Source organism: Somniosus microcephalus, chromosome 7 (genome assembly GCF_052327205.1).
Source record: "Somniosus microcephalus isolate GS21.2 chromosome 7, FLI_Smic_1.0, whole genome shotgun sequence".
Classification (NCBI taxonomy): Eukaryota; Metazoa; Chordata; class Chondrichthyes; order Squaliformes; family Somniosidae; genus Somniosus; species Somniosus microcephalus.
Window position 1 is genome coordinate 34,176,069 of NC_140993.1, and position 21,247 is coordinate 34,197,315.

Consider the following 21,247-nt stretch of genomic DNA (forward strand, 5'->3'; position numbering starts at 1 on the left):
TGGGATCTTTTACATCCACCAGTGAGGGCAGACGGGGCCTCGGCTTAACGTCTCATCCGAAAGACAGCACCTCCGGCAATGCAGCACCCTCACGGTGTGTCAGCCTGGATTATGTGCTCAATTCTCTGGAGTGGGACTTGAACCCACAACCTTCTGACAGAGGCGAGAGTGCTACCCACTGAGCCAAGGCTGACATTGTTCACTGATCTCAGAGCAGCAGTAGGCTGCTAGAGTTGACTGCAGTGCTGAAAGGCTAAGGAGGTAAATATATGTCAAAGACCTCTGACGGCCTGGTCCCCAGTCCAGTGACCAAAGCTTGGAGGGATGTGGGTGGAATTAAGTTATACCTGTGATGACCCCCACTACCTGCTGTCTAGCCTTACACAGAAGAATGACAGAGGGCTGTCTGTATTTGTGAAACCATTCCCAGCAAGACTCAGCACTTTGAGCAGAGGAAGGGAAAACATTGTAGGGAAAAAGAGACTTCCTTCCTATTTTACAGCAGCAGGTTTGATAATGTACTATTGCATCTCCACAATAGATTCCCACTGCTCATGCTGATTAATTATAAAGCTCCTACTTTCAGTCTGAGTAGATGTGATCTACACACTGACACATTACTGAACACACTGCATTTTGTTTCTGGTAAGTCACTGTCAGTCTGAACTTGAAATATTGATTTCTATGTGTGTGGTCTGTCAGGTCTGCTAAATGTAGATCATCTTTCAGTGCCAGAGTAACAGCTGTATCATGTTCAGTGCAGCTAATCGTTATTCTCCACTGGGGATGACCTCCCTCTGAGGCTACAGCGAGTTGTAACTTGTAACTGATTGGCAGTGTAATTGTGGCTGTTGGTAAGATATATCTTTTATTTTGCATGTTCATATTAGTTTAGCACATACCTATAGTAATATAATATATAACTGCCCAGTTAAGAAGCAGTGAAATTAAAAAGTGATATCACTGCATTTCGGATCAGTTGAAACTGCCCAGTATCACAGTAATTTAGTTCAAAATGCAAGATTTAATCACGAGGCATGTCCATCACTATTTGCCAATGCACTGAGTGGGGATAAAGAAACAAATTTATCCAAAGTTCGCTCCCTTTCAACTCCAAATGGGTAAATTTTACAAAGGCCCATCACCACCACAGGGGCCTCACTCGAGTTGCCATGCCAACCTTCCAGGATTGCCCTGGAGTCTCCAGAAATGAAGGACTATTTTCTCCAGAGCACTGCTGCGAACAACCCCGGGAGAAAAATCATCAGGGGCATCAAAAAAAAGTTTGTTTTTTTAAAACATTTTCTTTGAATACTTTTGTTTACAAGTTTAATACATTTTGGGCATGGGGGAAAAAAAGGCTGTTTGGCTGAGAGTCGAAAAATCATCCAATTGAGTAATGAAGAGTCAATTCACTTTCTGATTGACATTGCACTGTGAGGATGGACATGTCAGGCGACCAAAGGCGAGAGTATGGGGTCAGGGCAGGAGGTCAGGCAGGAGATCATGTGATAAAACCTTCAGGAATACGTGCATATTAGGACCATAGGAACATAGGAACAGGAGTAGGTCATTCAGCCCCTCGAGCCTGTTTCATCATTCAATGAGATCATGGTTGATCTGTGACCTAACTCCATATCCCTGAATACCTTTGGTTAACAAAAAGCTATCAATCTCAGATTTAAAATGAACAATTGATCTAGCATCAATTACCGTTTGCGGAAGAGAGTTCCAAACTTCTGCCACCCTTTGCCTGTAGAAGTGTTTCCTAACTTCACTCCTGAAAGTCCTGGCTCTAATTTTTAGACTATGCCCCCTAGTCCGAGAATCCCCAACCAGCAGAAAGTGTTTCTCTCTATCTACCCTATCAGTTCCCCTTAATATCTTGAAAACTTTGATCAAATCACCCCTTAACCTAAATTTCAGGGAATACAACCCTAATTTGTATAATCTCTCCTCGTAATTTAACCCTTGGAGTTCAGGTATCAGCCTGGTAAACCTACGCTGCACTCCCTCCAAGGCCAATATATCCTTCCTAAGGTGTGGTGCCCAGAACTGCTCACAGTACTCCAGGTGTGGTCTAACCAGAGCTTTGTATAGCTGCAGCATAACTTCTACCCCCTTGTATTCTAGTCCTCTAGATATAAGCCTTTTTGGTTATTTTCTATACATGTCCATGACATTTTAATGATCTATGTGCCAGGATCCCCAAGTCTCTTTGGACCACCACTGTTTCTAACAAAATTGATTGCAAAATCAACGGCTGGAGATTCACGAACAGTACAGCGGCAATTTCCCGATATGTTCCGACTGCATGCGAGGCCCTAGCATCAAGCCGTGTAAAATTGCCCAACCAAATCACATGGACAAACTCTTTCCATTACTCAAAAAACGAAGACCGCAAACAACAGGGACTGTATGGCGCAGCGAGTCTTGGCTTCAAAACAAGCCCACACTGAAGCTTTCATCTGTCTGCTGACCTAGGTCACCTGATGCACTGCTGAAAATTGCTTGTAACCTGGCACAAAATTGCCAATCTCACTTAAGGAAGCCACACCGTGGTGATGTGGGAAATGGAAAAATACCATACTGTGTTTTTTTTTCTCAATTAGGGTTGAGGCACATTGTGGCAGAGTCGAAAGAGAGAGCGATTTACTCGGCATCTAACTGTGCTGTACCTGCCCTGAGTCTGCTTGATGCCGACACTGGTCGCCCAAAATAGAAAATGTTCCATTCCCTCACAACATAGCAATTAAGGTCATTTTTGTGAAAAGGAGATATTTGGGATGTGCGCCGGTATTACTTTTGTAGAGTTAGCCCAGCTGTTTCGCTACGTGTTGGAGGAAGTGTGCATTCAGGACGACACCAGGTGTGGCACTCCTTTACTCCCGAGGCTCTTCACTTACCTCATATTCCTCTTTGAATCCGTAGCCTTCGGCGCATTTCATCTGTGTAATGTGCTGCAGCAGGTCTGCGACTCGTATGGCTGGATGGAGCTGCCCTGTCTGATACGGCACATCCACAGGCTCTCGCTTCTTATAGGGGTGGGGCTGCACCAAGCTGTTGGCCTCGTTGGCGACTGTATGATTTTCATCTACATGCAGACAACGACAGTTAGGTTAGCTCTTCCTCAGCTGAACTGGTTTCTGAAAGCTTCACTCCCCAAGTAAATTTGTTTCACGTTTTAATTAATCAAGCAATGTGACTCAATATATCATTCTATGTATTACTTTGGATGGTCATTTTAAAGCTGCAGTATTATACATTCATTCGCATATTTAATACAAATGTAACAAAGAACATCGATACTAAAGGTTTCAATTTTCATGATCAAAGGACAATATGCTCAAATTATACACATGGATAAGATAAAAGGAACTCACTACTGTTTATTTTTTTTTAAACTGACATATAGGCCAAGGTGGTCTCAGGTTTATAGAATCATAGATCATAGTTTAACTCCATTCTGTAATAAGTTAGTTGGGGAGTTAAGGGATAGCGGTTTATAGAACTATTAACAGCACTGCTTGAGGTAAGGGAAGGATTTATATCTTTGGTACATAATAAGAACATAAGAAATAGGAGCAGGAATAGGCCACTAGGCCCCTCGAGCCTGCTCCTCCATTCAATAAGATCAGGGCTGATCTTGGGCTCAAAGCCACTTCCCCGCCCGCTCCCCATAACCCTTCACTCCCTTATCTTGCAAAAATCTGTCTATCTCCACCTTAAATGTATTTAATGACCCAGCCTCCAAGGTTCTCTGGGACAGAGAATTCCACAGATTTACGACCCTCTGAGAGAAGAAATTCCTCCTCATTTCAGTTCTAAAAGGGCGACTCTTTATTCTGAAACTGTGCCCCCGCGTTCTAGATTTCCCCACGAGGGGAAACATCCTCTCTGCATCTACCTTGTTGAGCCCCCTCAGATTCTTATATGTTTCAATAAGATCACCTCTCATTCTTCTAAATTCCAATGGTAGTGGTGGGAATGCTGGTGGGAGGAGAAGAGGTGGAGCATATGAGAGAGCGATCTTACACAGACTCAGGATGGAGTAGGCTTTGATGGGTTGAATGTCTCTTTTTTGTTCCAGTTTCTTGTGTTGTAATCTCAGCTGGGGGCATCAGATGGGGTGCTGGAATCGCGCTCAGTGCTCATTGCTATCCAATGACTCCTGCTGGAAGGTGGAAGTGTGTGGATGTTTGGTTGAGGGCACAATTGAGGACAGCTGTGACGCTGCTTGCAGTTGAAGAGCCTGCCAGCGTTCACTGTCTATACTCCTGCCCGTATAATGGATATTTGCTTAAGGTACATGAAAGGTTGCTGGTACAGGTAGACTATCCTTTATCCGAAAACATCGGGACCAGCCGTGTTTCGGTTTTCGGAAAATTTCGGATTTCGGAAGGTATTTTATAAGACTGGGAAATTTGTCAGGGGTGGGTCGGCGGGGGTCAGGGTCGGCGGGGGTCCGCGGGGGGGGTCGGCGGTGGGGGTCATCGGGGTCGGCGGGGGGGTCTGCAGGGGGGTCGGCGGGAGTCGGGGTCGGCGGGGGTTCGCGGGGGGGTCGGGGTCGGCGGGGAAGTCGGCGGGGGTCCGCGGGGGGGTCCGCGGGGGGTCGTCGGCGGGGGTCGGGGTCGTGCGCCACTCTGGTCATGTCGTGCGCACGACTTACGCTGAACGAATAAACCTTCGGTTTTTAGAGGGTTTCGGTTTTCGGAAGTTCGGATAAAAGGTAGTCTACCTGTACCAGCAAAAGAGAGCCGGCACCTTCAGAAACGAAAGGGGAGACAATTGCAAAAAACGCAAACAGAAATTGTGTTTAAGTGAGCTATAATTTGCTGAAAGAGAGGATTTTATTTGAAAGAAGCCACTTTTGCTTGCTCAGGAAGTTACGTTACATCATTTCCTGGGGCAATAATAATATACCACAGCTTTAAAATACTATAAAACATAGTAAAGGTTCTGCAAAGGAAAATAAAATGCATCCCCTCCCCCAATGGTCATGCCAATAATCAAACAGGTTACAACTCATTGACAAGATGACCACCGATCGTCACAAATGTTCAATATTCATACCAAGTACAAGAAAATACTGTGTAAATGATATGCTCATCAATTAAAATGAAATCTAGGTCCAGAAATTATTACGGTTCTTTTCATTTAAAAGGATCGAGAAGCAAAAAATAAAATAAAATAAGCAAATTTTTGTCCTGTTGAATAAAACACGCTCAAGTAAAATTTCCTTAAGTTCGGGGCAAGTCCTCTTTTTTTTTCTAATTGCAAATAAAAACGATCAAGTTTCAACAGCTCCAAATACATTTGTTAAGAACGATTTGCAAAATCGGTTTTAATTTCCAGCCTTGATTTCATTCAAAAAATTATTCACAGCAAAGCCGTAACGCTGCACATCAAAGATGAAGATGAAATGGTCAATGGCACTCCAAGCTCAGCTTAAAAAAAAATTTACAATGAAAAGGCCAGGCGCAAAAAAAAAACATTCAACAGAATATAAAATGGCAAATGCAAGAGGTAGTCCATCGTGGGGGGTGTGGGGGGAGGCAGTGGGGAGGGAAGGGGGGAAAAAAGGGGGCAGCGAGGGTTAATGTCTTGAATCATTGCTTTGCATGCCATGTAAATCAATGGCTTTATGGATTGTCACACAGGGCATGAAATGCTATATGTCGACTGCCATGCAAGTCAACACACAACAGAACTGGCCAGAATCGGGTGAGTTGTACAAGCTGCCTCTGGTACAGGGCAAACAAGGAACTTACCATTTATTGGCACTTTTTTTTTTAAAGATACATAACAGGTTAATGTGGAGAAAAAAAAAAGGAGAAAAGGAAACAGGGCATAAGCAACAATACTGTGAACATCGTCAAAAATATTTTAAAATTAATTTGAGATAATTTTGTTTAAAAATAATGAACAGTTGTTAACTAGCTCAGTAACAAAGTCATGGAAACGGTTATGTTATAACTGATTTGATTTTTCATCTTGTTGCTATGTAAAACCAAACACCCCACTGGCGCCCTTAGCAATACAGTTACTGGTCAACTTGCTTGAAGGCTGCGGGGGTGCCCAAGTTGTCAAATGATGGGAATATCCTTTAATCTAGATCTCAGTACAAATCAATGGCAATGGTGTCTAGTCTTAGAAACTGTGAAAGACCGATGGTGTGGGGGGACGTTGCATCACAATTCCAATAGCAAGTCATGCTCGATTCCTTTAAACCAGCATTTCAAACATGCCCTGTTCTATCATTTCCAGCTTCGATTAAATAAACAAAAAGAAAAAGAAAGAGCGGCTGTTCAAAACAAGAGAAATTAGATCCCCAGTTTCACGGGGATGGATAGGGAATATTGCTTTTTAAAAAAAAAATACAATCTGGATCGCTGACTTCAAGATAACATCAAATGCAATGTGACAATTGCATGCATTTGTTTTTTGGATTTTCTTCCCCTTTTTTCCCCTTCTCCTTTCCTGAAGGCGCTGGCTCTTGCTGGAGTACGGCCCCATGGGTGCCAGCAGCCCTCCGGTACCTCAACAAGTGGCCATTCTCCATGTGTGAGTGTCGCCGAGCATCACAGCTGAGCCTATCCTCACGTGACGTCCACACATGTGCAATTTTTCAGCGGGGGGTTGGTCACAGGACAGCGGTCAGGAGCAGGAACCCCGGCTGATTAACTCCTCCCTGACCCATTTGTCGCGCCCCTTTCTTTCACCCTGGCTGAGACCAGGTAACTCAGCACAGACCAAGGATCAAACCTGGGAACTTCCTGGGTTGTACGGCTCAGTACCATGCCGGGCCATGCATCATGGAAGCTGAACGTATTATTTAAGAGAGATGTGTTAAGTTAATTTCCTGTTTGCCAGGTAACAAATGAGACACAAGCCACTGCATCAATTTATTTCATCTGCTTGACTTGCAGTAAACTGGGAAAAACAGAAGAAAGGTCCTCACCTAATATTGCTGTTGGCACGAATGGATCTGGTGACCAGCCATTAAGTAGAACCAAGACACAAGGTGGTACCATACCAGAGAAAAAACTACAGTTAGTTTCCATCTTAATTTTCGGCACAGCATTTATATCTTAAACCTTTATTAGAACACTATTAATGAATTAAAGCTAGTGACATAACGGTTAACCTTTACATCACCAGACTTGTACTTTATACATAAACCTATAGGCTTGTTATAATATTACACCGAAAGTAATGGATACCTGGAAGTCACTGCAAGGACTAATTGAAGGGTTCAGAAGATTTAAATGCAGAATAATTTACACCTGGAATTAGTAACAATGCAGGGATCTAACCTCTATCTAATCTATTACAATTTACATGGAAAGGAACAGATAGCTAGGCATGATTACAATGCAGTAATCTAACCAAGGATTTATACTGTTTACAACATGATGGTTTTGTGACATGCATACTTTGGGCCAAGGATGCTAAATCAGGTATTCCAGAGTGTTTCTAGAATTATCTTTCTGAGGACAGGAAAAAAAACCTCTCCAGAATCAGGAAAACAAAATGTGTAGAACTGAATATAGATCAGATCGTACATGGCTTATGGGCCTTTTCGGTGTCCATTTAAAAAAAAATTCTTAAAGGCTAGAGATTAATGTTGGCAATATATCTCTGTTATTTTGATGGAGGAATTACCCCATTAAAATTAACGCCACCATTGATATTGGATCGGGAGATGTGATGTGAACTCGTTGAGTTCATTGACTAATGGCACCAACAATAACTTGTAGGCTAGAGAATAATGACTGACAGTGTGCACCATGTCTTCATGTGTGATGACGTCCACACAAAAAGATTAAGGAGTGTAATGTTGCTACTTTACATTTGTTAAGAAATAATCTGCAGCTTATCATTTGGAAATTGTACTTTCAAATACATATTCTATTGCCTACCCAACAACTGTCACTGCTTTCCAAAAACAACTCATTGGTTGTGAAGTGCTTTGTAAAGCCCTGAGGATGTGATAAGGTGTTATATGAATGCGAGTTCTTTTTTCCTTTTTCTCCTGCACTGTCCAATGTCCCCTTTACTAAAACCTTTACAAATCATGAATGAGATATGCAGCGCCAAAAAAAGGTCAAGAAATAATGGCTTCATTTCCCAGGGCATCAAACATTTAACTTTGAGCTCCAGTGATTAATAAAGAAAGAACTTTAATCCTATTTTTGCAACTTTCGCACCCTGAGGACATCCCAAAGCGCTTCGCAGCCAATGAATGACTTTTCGAAGTGCAGTCGTTTTGTTGTTTTATATGCCGATGCAAGAGCCTGCAAATAACAAATGAGATAAATGACCAGCTCATCTGTTTTTGGTGATGTTGGTTGAGGGAGAAATGTTGACCTGGACACTGGGAGAACTCCCTGCTCTTCTTTAAATGGTGCCATGGGTTCTTTTACATCCACCTGAGTTAATAGCACTCACCTAGTGCACATTCTAAAAGATTATCATAGCAATAAATTATTTTTTTTGTTATTAGTTCCTGGGATGTGGGCGTCGCTGGCGAGGCCAGCATTTATTGCCCATCCCTAATTGCCCTTGAGAAGGTGGGGCGAGGCGCCTTCTTGAACCGCTGCAGTCCGTGCGGTGAAGGTACTCCCGCAGTGCTCTTAGGGAGGACTGTCCAGGATGTTGACCCAGCGACGTATTGCTACATTCCTACAGCAATCTTTCAGATGATGTCACTAACAGCTAGTGTTTAGTACTTGTGCGTTTGTTATTATGCTCCAATTTTATCAGTATCTTCCCTTTAGGTCTGTGATGATGCTGAAAGAGAACTCTATTACTTTTTGGTTCCCTTCTCCAATTTTCTCCCCTCCTCTTTACTGACTCTTCTTACAGTGCAGTTCCACAAGTAGGATGTCCTCTGGTTTCTCACTCCAAGTGATAATTGTTCATGTTTAAGCCGAGGAAATGAATGTTGACAGGCTATTTGACCAAGGAGAGCATCAGAAGCAAGCCTGACATGTGATGTTCAGATACATGCGTTTTCTAGCCGTGATCACTGGATAGCAATCAGGAGCATGGAGCCAGGCTGTTCTTTCCTAAAGCACCTCTGATGCCAGCCCAGCTGATGTTAGAAAACTCAGCGTGGGCTGGTCTTTGTACTCAGATGGTAATTTGAATCTCACAACTGTATTGTTTCTGAAAATCTGATATCCAATTAGATAATCATAACCCCCATAATAATCCTGTGCCACAGTAAGAGTCATTCTGCATGAAGCTGGTGAGGGAGTCGCTGAACTTATACAATGTTAAACCGTTGGATGGACTAGGATATTGGAACTCTTTGATGATAGAAAGATAGAAGAATTTAATTCACTATGTATTAAAACCTTACATCTTGTGTGCGTTTTCTGTCATCTTTTTCCATTATAAATTTCTATGTCCACAATGATAATGAATTTGAATTATTAAAATAAGGACAGAACTATATGACTTTAAAATGGAAAATGAATTGAATCTGCATGTCCTGGTCCAATTATCCCTCACCCTCTAACCTTGCATTACTTGAAGACTACACTTGGTCTTGACTCCCCATGTACAATGCCAGTGGGTAGACTGGTGTGTGAGTTTTGGGACATGCCCCTGTCACACTAACATCCATGCAATGTTCTTCCATACTGGTTATTGAGCTGTATGCCAAAGCATCCTTTCAGGGAAAAGTTATGGAGCAGGTGACAATTATCCTTGAAATCTTGGAGGGATGGGGTGTACTAAGACTGCCCTTGATTGGTCCAGACACTTAAAGTGCTGCTTCAATGTACCACTGGTATATTTGATGATAATTCAGGCTGTAGAATGAGCTTCATTTCACCTGTGCTTTGCTTCTATCCATGGTTGGTATGTGTTGTAAGGTAGCCTTGGTCTTCTTAGTATCATTCTGTGACTCTCTATTCCCCTTCAAACAAGGGTGATTGTCTTAAAATGAAGGCACCATGCGAGGTTCTGGGGAACAGGCGTTACCCAGTTTAATTCTGTGTTGGTGGTCACATAAATGGCCACAATGAAATAAAAACAATCCTTATTTGGTAATATAGGGCACAATATTCTGCGACGGGGCGTAAATAACAACATGGGTGTTTAGTGATGACCTGCTGAACTCTAGGAGAACTCTGTTGCCCTTTCACTTTGTTGCTGTCGGTTAGTAGTGAAAGTGCTGAAGTATTTGACCCTGCTGAATAATGTCACTGTGGTCTGCTGGATACATGTATGGGCAGCAAATTGGCAGACCCTGGAAATACTCTTAGTGTTAACCTGGAAGGAGCCCAACATGTAGAAATTGAGGGCCATGCTGAGTTTGATGGCCACTTGCCTTGTACCACACTACCTGTACTGACCTTACAGATTGTGCAGAGATCTTTGCCACAGCCTCCCTTATAAATCTTAGCCTGCATAGGCATCTCTATCATCGTCAGTAGCTACTCTTGGTTCAGAGAACATGCTATGTAGCGGAGTGGTGGGGACTGACGGTATGCCACACCTGCCTGTCACAGTTCTGTGCTGGTGATCAAACATCATGTCCAGTCGTGTATGAGCCAATTTCCACCGGTTAAACACGGGAAAGACTGAAGCCATCATCTTTGGCCCCCTCCTCTGATTCCATCCCTCTCCCCGGCCATCTCTTTCTGGTCAAATATGGCACAGTATTACGTACACCAGCCCAAATGGCAAGTAAGTGTAAGCGCATTAGGGCTTGAGCACCATTTTTGAGCACCAGCAACATTGTTCATGTCAAGGTCACGTGTAGTGTGCAAGTGGTGTGCCACACTCTCAGCATGGCCGCCTCCCACCGCTCAATTCCCATAATGCTTTGCACTGACATCAATGTCTACACTTATAAATCAGGTACTGGAGGTGAATTAGAGAGAGATATTTAGAGCTAAGTTGGTCATGGGCGCCGCTCAAGGTCGAATCATCCCTGACCCGCCATGTCTTTGTGTAACAGGCGCAATTTTCTTTCTTTACCCCCTCCCCCTTTGCTTCTGTTCACGTAAAATTGCCAGCTGCAGCATGGACTTTATTCAGAAACTTAGGTGAAGGGTTAAGTTCCAAAGTGCAAGACAGCTCCAAAGTTGGAAAGAGTAAAAGAGAATGCGAGGTAAATCAGGAAGTAGTGGTCAGGCAACGCCAAGCTTGGTTATAAAAGGCCGTTGATTATAGAAGGTAGGAGAGGAGAGGGAAAGGAAGGAAAGTTCCTATATTCCCATGAGATGTGGCCACTCATATGTGAGGGATGGCAGGGAATCAGTTTTGAAAGCACACACCTGCAATGTAATGTGGAGCCATGACACTTGGCAGGGATTGGTAATTAAATGTGACAGCATCCAAGGGGGGGGGGGGGAACCCAAATGTGGATGTATTAAAAAGAATTAAGGACAATAAGCAGGAAGTGAGACTGAAAAGGGGCACCAACAAATGGAATCTGCTGTATTTCAAATCAAGAGAAAAGCTTGCTGCATTACTAACAGTATTAACTTGCTTTTCCAACCATATCACAGACTTGACAATATGGCATGTTGTAACAAATCCACAGGATATCTGATTTACTGACATACAATCTATTGTATAAGGGATTAAGCAGACATGACACAACAGTTCCTGTGCTGCTGGGGCTGGGGAGGTGGGGGGAGGTGAGTTGTTTCCTGCGGAGTGCAACAGGCCAGTGTTTAACAGTGCAGATGCAGAGATGAATATTTCGGAGTTATGTTCCATTACCTATGGAGAGCAGGAGATAACGACAACATCATGCATTTATATATCACCTCTAACGTAATAAAACATCCCAAGGCGCTTCACAGAAGCACAATCAGATAAAAGGTGACACCGAGCCAAAGAAGTTTATATTGGGAAAGGTACTAAAAGCTTGGTCAAAGTGGTAGGTTATAAGGAGGTCTTAAAGGAGGAGAAAGAGGTGAAGAAGACTCTCTCTTAAAACTTGTTTCTGTGGCCAAGCTTTTAGTCACCTGTCCTAATATCTCCCTCTTTGGCTCAGTGTCAATTTTTGTTTAATTACGTGTCTGTGATGCACTTCAGGATGTTTTCCTACGTTAAAGGCGCTATATAAATGAATGTTGTCGTTGTAATCCCTCCCATCCTCCAAACCCCACAGACTCAGCAACCTCGGATAGATCAAGAATTCACCAAACAGGAAATCATGGGAAAAAAACCTACAACCCTTCTGTTCTGCATCATGCCACTGTAACACTGCACTGGCGCCAAGTGGTCCATTACATCTATTTCTTAAACCCCAATGGCTAATTATGTAGATGCACTCCCATTGTGCTAGTGATGTTTACAGAGCAGGTCTAATCCACCGTCTATGCCAAGGGAAATTAGGGATAGCATGAGATCCAAGGAGAGGACATATAAATTGGCCAGAAAAAGCAGTAAACCTGAGGATTGGGGGCAGTTTAGGATTCAACAAAGGAGGACAAAGGGATTAATTAAGAAAGGGAAAATAGAATATGAGAGTAAGCTTGCAGGGAACATAAAAACTGACTGTAAAAGCTTTTGTGAAGAGAAAAAGATTGGTGAAGTCAAGCGTACGTCCCTTGCAGTCAGAATCAGGGGAATTTATAATGGGGAACAAAGAAATGGCAGACCAATTAAATACATATTTTGGTTCTGTCTTCATAAAGGAGGACACAAATAACCTCCCAGAGATGTCGGGGAACATAGGGTCTGATGAAAGGGAGGAACTGAAAGAAATCAGTATTCGTAGAGAAATGGTGTTAGGGAAAATGATGGGATTGAAGGCCGATAAATCCCCAGGGCCTGATAATCTACATCCTAGGGTACTTAAAGAAGTGGCCCTAGAAATAGTAGATGCATTGCTGATCATCTTCCAACATTCGATGGAATCTGGAACAGTACCCATGGATTGGAGGGTAGCTAATGTTACCCCACTATTCAAAAAAGGTGGTAGAGAGAAAACGGGGAATTACAGACCAATAAACCTGACATCGGTAGTGGGGAAAATGCTAGAGTCCATTATAAAAGATGTAATAGCAGAGCACTTGGAAAACAGTGACAGGATCGGACAAAGTCAACATGGATTTACAAAAGGTAAATCGTGCTTGACTAATCTACTGGAATTTTTTGAGGATGTAACTAGTAAAATAGATAAGGGAGAACCAGTGGATGTGGTGTATTTGGACTTTCAGAAGGCTTTCGATAAGGTCCCGCATAAGAGATTAGCGTGTAAAGTTAAGGCACATGGGATTGGGGGCAAGGTATTGACTTGGATAGAGAACTGATTGGCAGACAGAAAGCAAAGAGTTGGAATAAACGGGTCTTTTTCCGAGTGGCAGGCAGTGACTAGTGGGGTACCGCAGGGATCGGTCCTTGGACCCCAGCTATTCACAATATCTAGACAATATAATGATCTAGACAAGGGAACTAGATGTAATATCTCCAAATTTGCAGACGACACAAAGCTGGGTGGACGTGTGTGCTGTGAGTAGGATGCTAAGAAACTACAGGATGATTTGGACAGGTTGGGTGATTGGGCAGAAGCATGGCAGATGCAATATAATGTGGATAAATGTGAGGTTGTCCACTTTGGTGGCAAAAACAGGAAGGCAGATTATTATCTGAATGGCAATAGATTGGGAGAAGGGGAAGTGCAACGAGACCTGGGTGTCCTTGTGCACCAGTTGCTGAAGGTAAGCATGCAGGTGCAGTGGGCGGTTAAGAAGGCAAATGGTATGTTACATAGAAGATAGGAGCAGGAGTAGGCCATTCGGCCCCTCTAGCCTGCTCCGCCATTCAATGCGATCATGGCTGATCATCCAAGTTCAGTACCCGGTCCCTGCTTTCTCCCCATACCCCTTGATCCATTTAGCCTTAAGAAATATATCCAACTCCTTCTTGAATATATTTAATGAATTGGCCTCTACTGCCTTCTGTGGTAGAGAATTCCACAGGTTCACCACTCTCTGGGTGAAGAAATTCCTCCTCATTTCTGTCCTAAAAGGCCTACCCCTTATCCTTAGACTGTGACCCCTGGTTCTGGATTCCCCGACCATCAGGAACATCCTCCCTGCATCTAGTCTGTCCAGTCCTGCCAGAATTTTATAAGTTTCAATGAGATCCCCTCTCATTCTTCTAAACTCCAGCGAGTACAAGCCCAATCGTTGGCCTTCGTAGCGAGAGGGTTTGAGTACAGGAACAAGGATGTCTTGCTGCAGTTGTACAGGGCCTTGGTGAGACCACATCTTGAGTATTGTGTGCAGTTTTGGTCGCCTTATCTGAGGAAGGATGTTCTTGCCATGGAGGGAGTTCAGCGAAGATTCACCAGGCTGATACCTGGGATGGCAGGAATGGCGTATGAGGAGAGATTGGGACGATTGGGCTTGTACTCGCTGGAGTTTAGAAGAATGAGAGGGGATCTCATTGAAACTTATAAAATTCTGACAGGACTGGACAGACTAGATGCAGGAAGGATGTTCCCGATGGTCGGGGAGTCCAGAACCAGGGGTCACAGTCTAAGGATAAGGGGTAGGCCATTTAGGACAGAAATGAGGAGGAATTTCGTCACCCAGAGAGTGGTGAACCTGTGGAATTCTCTACCACAGAAGGCAGTAGAGGCCAATACATGAAATATATTCAAGAAGGAGTTAGATATATTACTTAGGGCTAAAGGGATCAAGGAGTATGGGGAGAAAGCAGGGACCGGGTACTGAATTTGGATGATCAGCCATGATCGCATTGAATGGCGGAGCAGGCTCGAGGGGCCGAATGGCCTACTCCTGCTCCTATCTTCTATGTTTCTATGTTTCTATGTTTCTGTGTAGCTGACCTCAGTCAAGGTGTCAGTAAGAGCGTGAAAATTTGTTTTCAGCAGCACTGGGATGAGAGGGCCAAAAAAAATCAGGCAGGGTTCCTGCTCATCCTCGCTGTCCAATGACCTTCCTACCACCCCATCTCTCCCTCACCTAATAAGGATGCATGCATTTAAATGCCGGAGAATAACAAGAATGGACTTTGCTGTGATACTCCCCTGTCCTTCCTTCCATGGTCCAATATCCTGCCAATATTCCTTGTCTGGGTTCAAATATGAAAAATAAAGGCCTATTGGCTGAAGTATCTAAGGGTGGCTAAAACCTGTGGTCCCGTATCCCTGTGCCAAAGATGAGTCAGTGCCTTCAGGAACGGAGGGGGAAAATTTGGAGCGGGGGTTAATTTATGGTAACAGTTTGCTATGTGCTGCTTGGGCACAGTTTATGTGTAGAAAAGCAGGCCCCAGGAGTGCTCTTGCTATTTGCTCATTGTTGTTTGTACTTCACTGTAACTGCACCTGGATGCATGCGATAATAGATGAAAACTGCACCATTATTCTTGAGGCACTTAAACTAATGGACAGATTGTCGGCATAGAACAATACACAGCTTTAAGAGTGTTATTCTAAACAGACTGATGTGGCAAACTGCATTATGCACAAGTAGGACGAAATACATAAAAAAAAAACTGGAGCTTTTCATCTGTGCAGAAGTTGGCAAGCAGTGAAATCAAAACAAGTCTTTGTGTTGCAGGTAAAATCAAAACAGGCTCGTATCCAGGAAACAGGCTTTCGTTGCTAATGGACGCATCAAGGGGAAACAAGTGCTAATAACATCAGCTCTTAAAAAGTGTCGACCGCAACTGAAATTATTCTCGACAATTTAAAGTGACGGCAATCATTCAGAAATACAAATATATTCAGTTTTTTAAAATTAATATCTTCACTGGCGCTTTCACGAAAACCTATTTGAATTCCCTCAAAAAGAGGGTTATGTTGAGGAATAAGTTCATTCTTTCCCATCCAGTGTGTCCAAAAGTGAGTGGGGAATTCCCATCGGAAAATAATTGGATTTCCTGCTATTTACAATTGACAAAGGATTAACACTCAACGGGCTGGATCTTGACTTGGTGTGATAGTGTAAAATGGGTGACAGCGACTGTGGAAATAAAAAATGAGAGAGATGTAAAAGGGGCTGCCCACTCACCCCCTTTACACCATTGCACAAAGTCAAAATCTGCCCCAGCAAGTTTTTGCTGTGTATTTTTTTTAATCCCAATAAACTATCTTAGTTCTCTCGATGGGCTTCGCCCCAGCGAACAAGTGTGGAAGCTCCCAGTTCCATTCCCTTCTGAGCTGATCTCAGCCAGTGTGGTGATAAATGCACTATGACTGACCTCAGAGTCCAGGGAGGAGGGGGTAAAAAAAAATCAGCCAAGGTTCTGCTCCTGATTTCTATCCAGTTTTCCTGCTGGAAAGTGTGGACAACGGGTGAGGATAGGATTCAGCTCGCCTGACAGGATCTCAATGGGTAGTGTCAGAAGGCTATTCTATCTATGCTCACACACGAAGAACACTGTCTACACTCACGCGTGAACAACGGGTCACTTGAATGAAGAACCGTGGAATTGTATGAGTCAGCGACTTCAGTAGAGAAGGGGAGAAAACTGGAGTAGATTTTTTTAAAATAATGCAACGATCCTGTTTTATTCTTGCCACAGGATGCTAAGTGTGCCATCTTCAGAGCGGCATCAATGCATTCTGTAACTATATGCAGTCCTGAGTTGCACTTTACATTTATACCACTCGTGTGCTGTGGGAACTTTTGGAGGTTTTGTTTTGCATTTATCTCTGTACCTGTGAAACCAATAAACCGCAAATTTGTTTTGCAATGATGTTCAAACATGTGGTATAAATAGAATACATTAAGGCCAGCAGTAAGATGTGATCGATCTCCCCAAATGTAAGACCGACTATATATAACTCATCTGGTCGCTCGTGGGCTATCTGAGCAGTTTCGGTGTCAGATTTATTGATCATATCTCACTGCTGGCCATGATTATTCCCACATAAAACTAAAATGGAACCATAAATTGGCCGCTAAGTTACAGGAGTGACTTGAGTAGCACTTGAATAGTCATAGCCCCACCAGACTGGGAACATTTGTCTTTCCTACAAGTTGTACTTCCCACATACTGCAAAATAAATTATTCTTGAAACATCAATCCGGAATAGAACATAAAAGTCTTAAGTCTATTACAATCTTCTCAAAAGGACAAAAATTATGAACTGACATAAACAAGGAAACTTTCAATTGCATGCACAGTATAGGAGCAAGTAACTCAACTACCTGGGTAGTAGGAATTCTGTATTGATGGGCTCTTCAGTGTATTTGTCTTCACAGTAAACGAAGATGGTGAGGACATGGCTGAGAGAAAATGGTAAAAAGTAGTTCAGTGATTCACATAGTTTGGAAGCGGTCTCATTAAGTGATGGAACATCATATTAACTCACCTCTTCCATTCAGATTGTGCGTATCCATGAAGGAGAAAGCCTCATCACAATTAGTACCTTGCTCGGTAAAACTCTTGTCCATTGAATTTACCATCACAGTCATCTCCTGCCGAGTACTGCTCAGGGTATCTTTTCGCTTCTTTGCTAGTTTTCTTGAAACATTAAGAGGAAAAATAAAGCACACAATTAACTTTCAATGAAACATGAAGAAAACATTTGAATTCCGGATATTTTGTCTTTTACACATCTGAAGTCATCTGAACTACCAGCTAATTCTATAAGACACCAAAGAGACTCCTTTACATTTGCTCAACGGCCAATATGCCTGCTCGTGATTTTACTGAAGTTGGGATCCTCCAAAAAAGGTCTGCACTTAGGAGACCTCTGAGAAGCAACTTAAAAGCACGAAGACCACAGGTACAAGGGAAATGACGAAGGCATCCATGAGTGTACAGGGATCTTCCGTTCTAACATTAATGATTATTGAATATTAGTTCTGTACGTTTGAGATCAGTGTCATGTTACAATTTTTAGAAACATAGAACCAGAAAATCATAGAATGGTTACAGAACAGAAGGAGGCCATTCGGCCCGTGCCGGCTATCTGCAAGAGCACTTCAGCTAGTTCCATTACTCTGCCATTTCCCTGTAGCCCTGCAATTTTTTTTCCTTCAGGTACTTATCCAATTGCCTTTAGAAAGCCATGATTGAGTCTGCCTCCACCACCCTCTCAGGCAGTGCATTCCAGATCCTCACCACTCGCTGCGTAAAAATTTTTTTCCTCATGTCGCCTTTGGTTCTTTTGCCAATCACCTTAAATCTGTGTCTTCTGGTTCTCGACCCTTCCGCCAATGGGAACAGTTTCTCTCTATCTACTCTGTCTAGACCCATCATTTGAACACCTCTATCAAATCTCCTCTCAACCTTCGCTGCTCTAAGGAGAATAACCCCAGCTTCTCCAGTCTGTCCAGGTAACTGAAGTCCCTCATCCCTGGAACCATTCTTGTAAATCATTTCCGCACCTTCTCTAAGGCCTTCACATCCTTCCTAAAGTACGGTGCCCAGAATTGGACACAATACTCCAGTTGAGGCCGAACCAGTGTTTTATAAAGGCTCATCATAACTTCCTTGATTTTGTACTCTATGCTTCTATTTATGAAGACCAGGATTCCGTATGCTTTTTTAACTGCTTTCTCAACCTGCCCTGCCACCTTCAATGATTTGTGCACATATACCCCCAGGTCTCTCTGTTCATGCACCCCCTTTAGGATTGTACCCTTTAGTTTATATTGCCTCTCCTTGTTCTTCCTACCAAAATGTATCACTTTGTACTTTTCTGCGTTAAATTTCATCTGCCACATGTCCGCCCATTTCACCAGCCTGTCTATGTCTTCTTGAAGTCTATCACTATCCTCCTCACTGTTCACTATACTTCCAAGTTTTGTGTCATCTGTAAATTTTGAAATTGTGCCCTGTACACCCAAGTCCAAGTCATTAATATATATCAAGAAAAACAGTGGTCCTACTATCAAGCCCTGGGGAACACCGAAAAATAACCGTTCACCACTACTCTGTTTCCTGTCACTTAGCCAATTTCTTATCCATGCTGCCACTGTCCCTTTTATTCCATGGGCTTCAACTTTGCAGGCATGTGGCATTTTATCAAACGCCGTTTCAAAGTCCATGTGCGCCACGTCAACCGCATTGCCCTCATCAACCCTCTCTGTTACTTCATCAAAAAACTCAATCAAGTTGATTAAACACGATTTGCCTTTAACAAATCCGTGCTGGCTTTCCTTAATTAATCCATACTTGTCCAAGTGCCTGTTAATTTTGTCCCTGATTATCGTTTCTAAAAGCTTCCCCACTACCAAGGTTAAACTGACTGGCCTGTAGTTGCTGGGTTTATCCTTACACCTTTTTTTGAACAAGGGTGTAACATTTGCAAATCTCCAGTCCTCTGGCACCACCCCCGTTTCTAAAGAGGATTCTAAGATTATGGCCAGTACCTCTGCGATTTCCACCTTAACTTCCCTCAGCATCCTAGGATGCATCCCATCCGGTCCTGGTGACTTATCTAATTTAAGCAGTAGGAATAAACGGGACTTTTTCGGCTTGGCAGGCTGTAACTAGCGGGGTACTGCAAGGATCAGTGCTTGGGCCTCAGCTATTTGCAATCTATATTCATGACTTAGATGAAGGGACTGAGTGTAAAGTATCCAAGTTTGCTGATGATACAAAGTTAGGTGGGAAAGTAATCTGTGAGGAGGACGCAAAGGGGCTGCAAAGAGGCTGCAGAGAGATATAGACAGGTTGACTGAGTGGGCAAGAACATGGCAAATGGAATACAATGTGGGGAAGTGTTTACTTATCCACTTTAGTAGGAAAAATAAAAAAGCAGGATATTTTTTGAATGGTGAGAGAGTGGGAAATGTTTGCATTCCGAGGGACCTGGGTGTCCTTGTGCATGAATCACAGAAAGTTAACATGCAGGTACAGCAAGCAATTAGGAAAGCAAATGGTGTGTTAGCTTGTGTTACAAAGAGATTAGAGTATAAGAGTAAAGAAGTCTTACTACAAGTATACAGGGCATTGGTGAGGCCACACCTGGAGTATTGTGTACAGTTCTGGTCTCCTTACCTAAGGAAAGACATACAGTGCAGGGAAGGTTCACTACACTGGTTCCTGGGATGGGGGATTGCCCTATGAGGAAGGATTGAGTAGACTTGGCCTATATTTCCTAGAGTTTAGAAGAACTAACTGAAACATATAAAATTCTTAACAGGCAGACACTGCGACAACGGATGAACGGACACCGCGCAACAATCACCAGGCAGGAGTGTTCCCTCCCAGTCGGGGAACACTTCAGCAGTCAAGGACATTCAGCCCCCGATCTTCGGGTAAGCATTCTCCAAGGCGGCCTTCGAGACACACGACAACGCAAAATCGTCGAGCAGAAACTGATAGCCAAGTTCCGCACCCATGAGGACGGCCTCAACCGAGATCTTGGGTTCATGTCACGCTACATGTAACCCCACCTGACGCAGGGTCATCCAGACTCGAGTCGACATTGGCTTGTTCTCTCTACACAGATGCGGCTGGACCTGCTGTGATTTCCAGCCAAAAAAAATGTTTTTTGTCTGTTTTTTTGTTTTTCATACAGACCCCAGCATCTGCAATATTTGACCCCTTGTGACCCCACCTCATTGTTCTTTGATGTAATGTTTCCCTGACTGACCTGTTTGGACACCATTCACACCTTTGACTGCTGTGATTATCTCTCTGCCGAGGTGTGATAAATGGCAGTTGGAAAGGTTACCTGTAAACATCTGACATGATTCTCTGACTATATAAGCTGTGTCTTTATGCATTTCTCCACTTCACCTGAAGAAGGAGCAGCGCTCCGAAAGCTTGTGATTTCAAATAAAGCTGTTGGACTATAACCTGGTGTTGTGTGACTTCTTACATTTGTCCACCCCAGTCCAACTCCGGCATCTCCACACCATGCCTATTTCTTATGTTCTCCATCAGTATAGATAGGCCATGCTCGTACCCAAGTTAACATAATTCCATTCAGCCATTTGAGTCTGCATGTGTGGAATTCTGCTTTTTAGCCAGCATAAGAGTTTTAAAAAGTTTTAAAAAAAATTTCCACTCATTTATAATTTACAAATACTTTTAAAAAAGGTAAGTTTATTTTTAGCCCCGTAAAAACCTTTAATTATTTTTTTCAAAAAGTTTAATTTTTGTTGAAAATATTTAATTTAATGTAATTTTAACTCAAGTTGAGGGGAAATGTCTTCACCCAGAGGGTTGTGGGGGTCTGGAACTCACTGTCTGAAAGGGTGGTAGAGACAGGAACCCTAACCACATTTAAAAAGTACTTGGATGTGCCCTTGGGATACTCTAACCTGCAGGGCTACGG

General features: G+C 43.1%; 1 protein-coding gene across 7 annotated transcripts in view; it reads right to left on the bottom strand.

The window, feature by feature from the left end:
* Positions 1-21,247, bottom strand: part of LOC147114602 (receptor-type tyrosine-protein phosphatase mu) — a 1,110,132-nt gene that overhangs the window by 181,722 nt on the left and 907,163 nt on the right. For 4 of the 7 annotated variants that reach the window (XM_085992393.1, XM_085992392.1, XM_085992390.1 and 1 more), the window contains 4 exons: positions 17,324-17,475; positions 17,160-17,237; positions 6,962-6,988; positions 2,907-3,094 (listed from right to left, as the gene is read on the bottom strand). In XM_085992393.1, coding sequence (XP_085848519.1) covers positions 2,907-3,094; positions 6,962-6,988; positions 17,160-17,237; positions 17,324-17,475 — 445 coding nt within the window. The remainder of the gene's footprint in view (positions 1-2,906; positions 3,095-6,961; positions 6,989-17,159; positions 17,238-17,323; positions 17,476-21,247) is intronic. The other 3 variants (XM_085992394.1, XM_085992391.1, XM_085992389.1) reach the window with 1 other exon arrangement.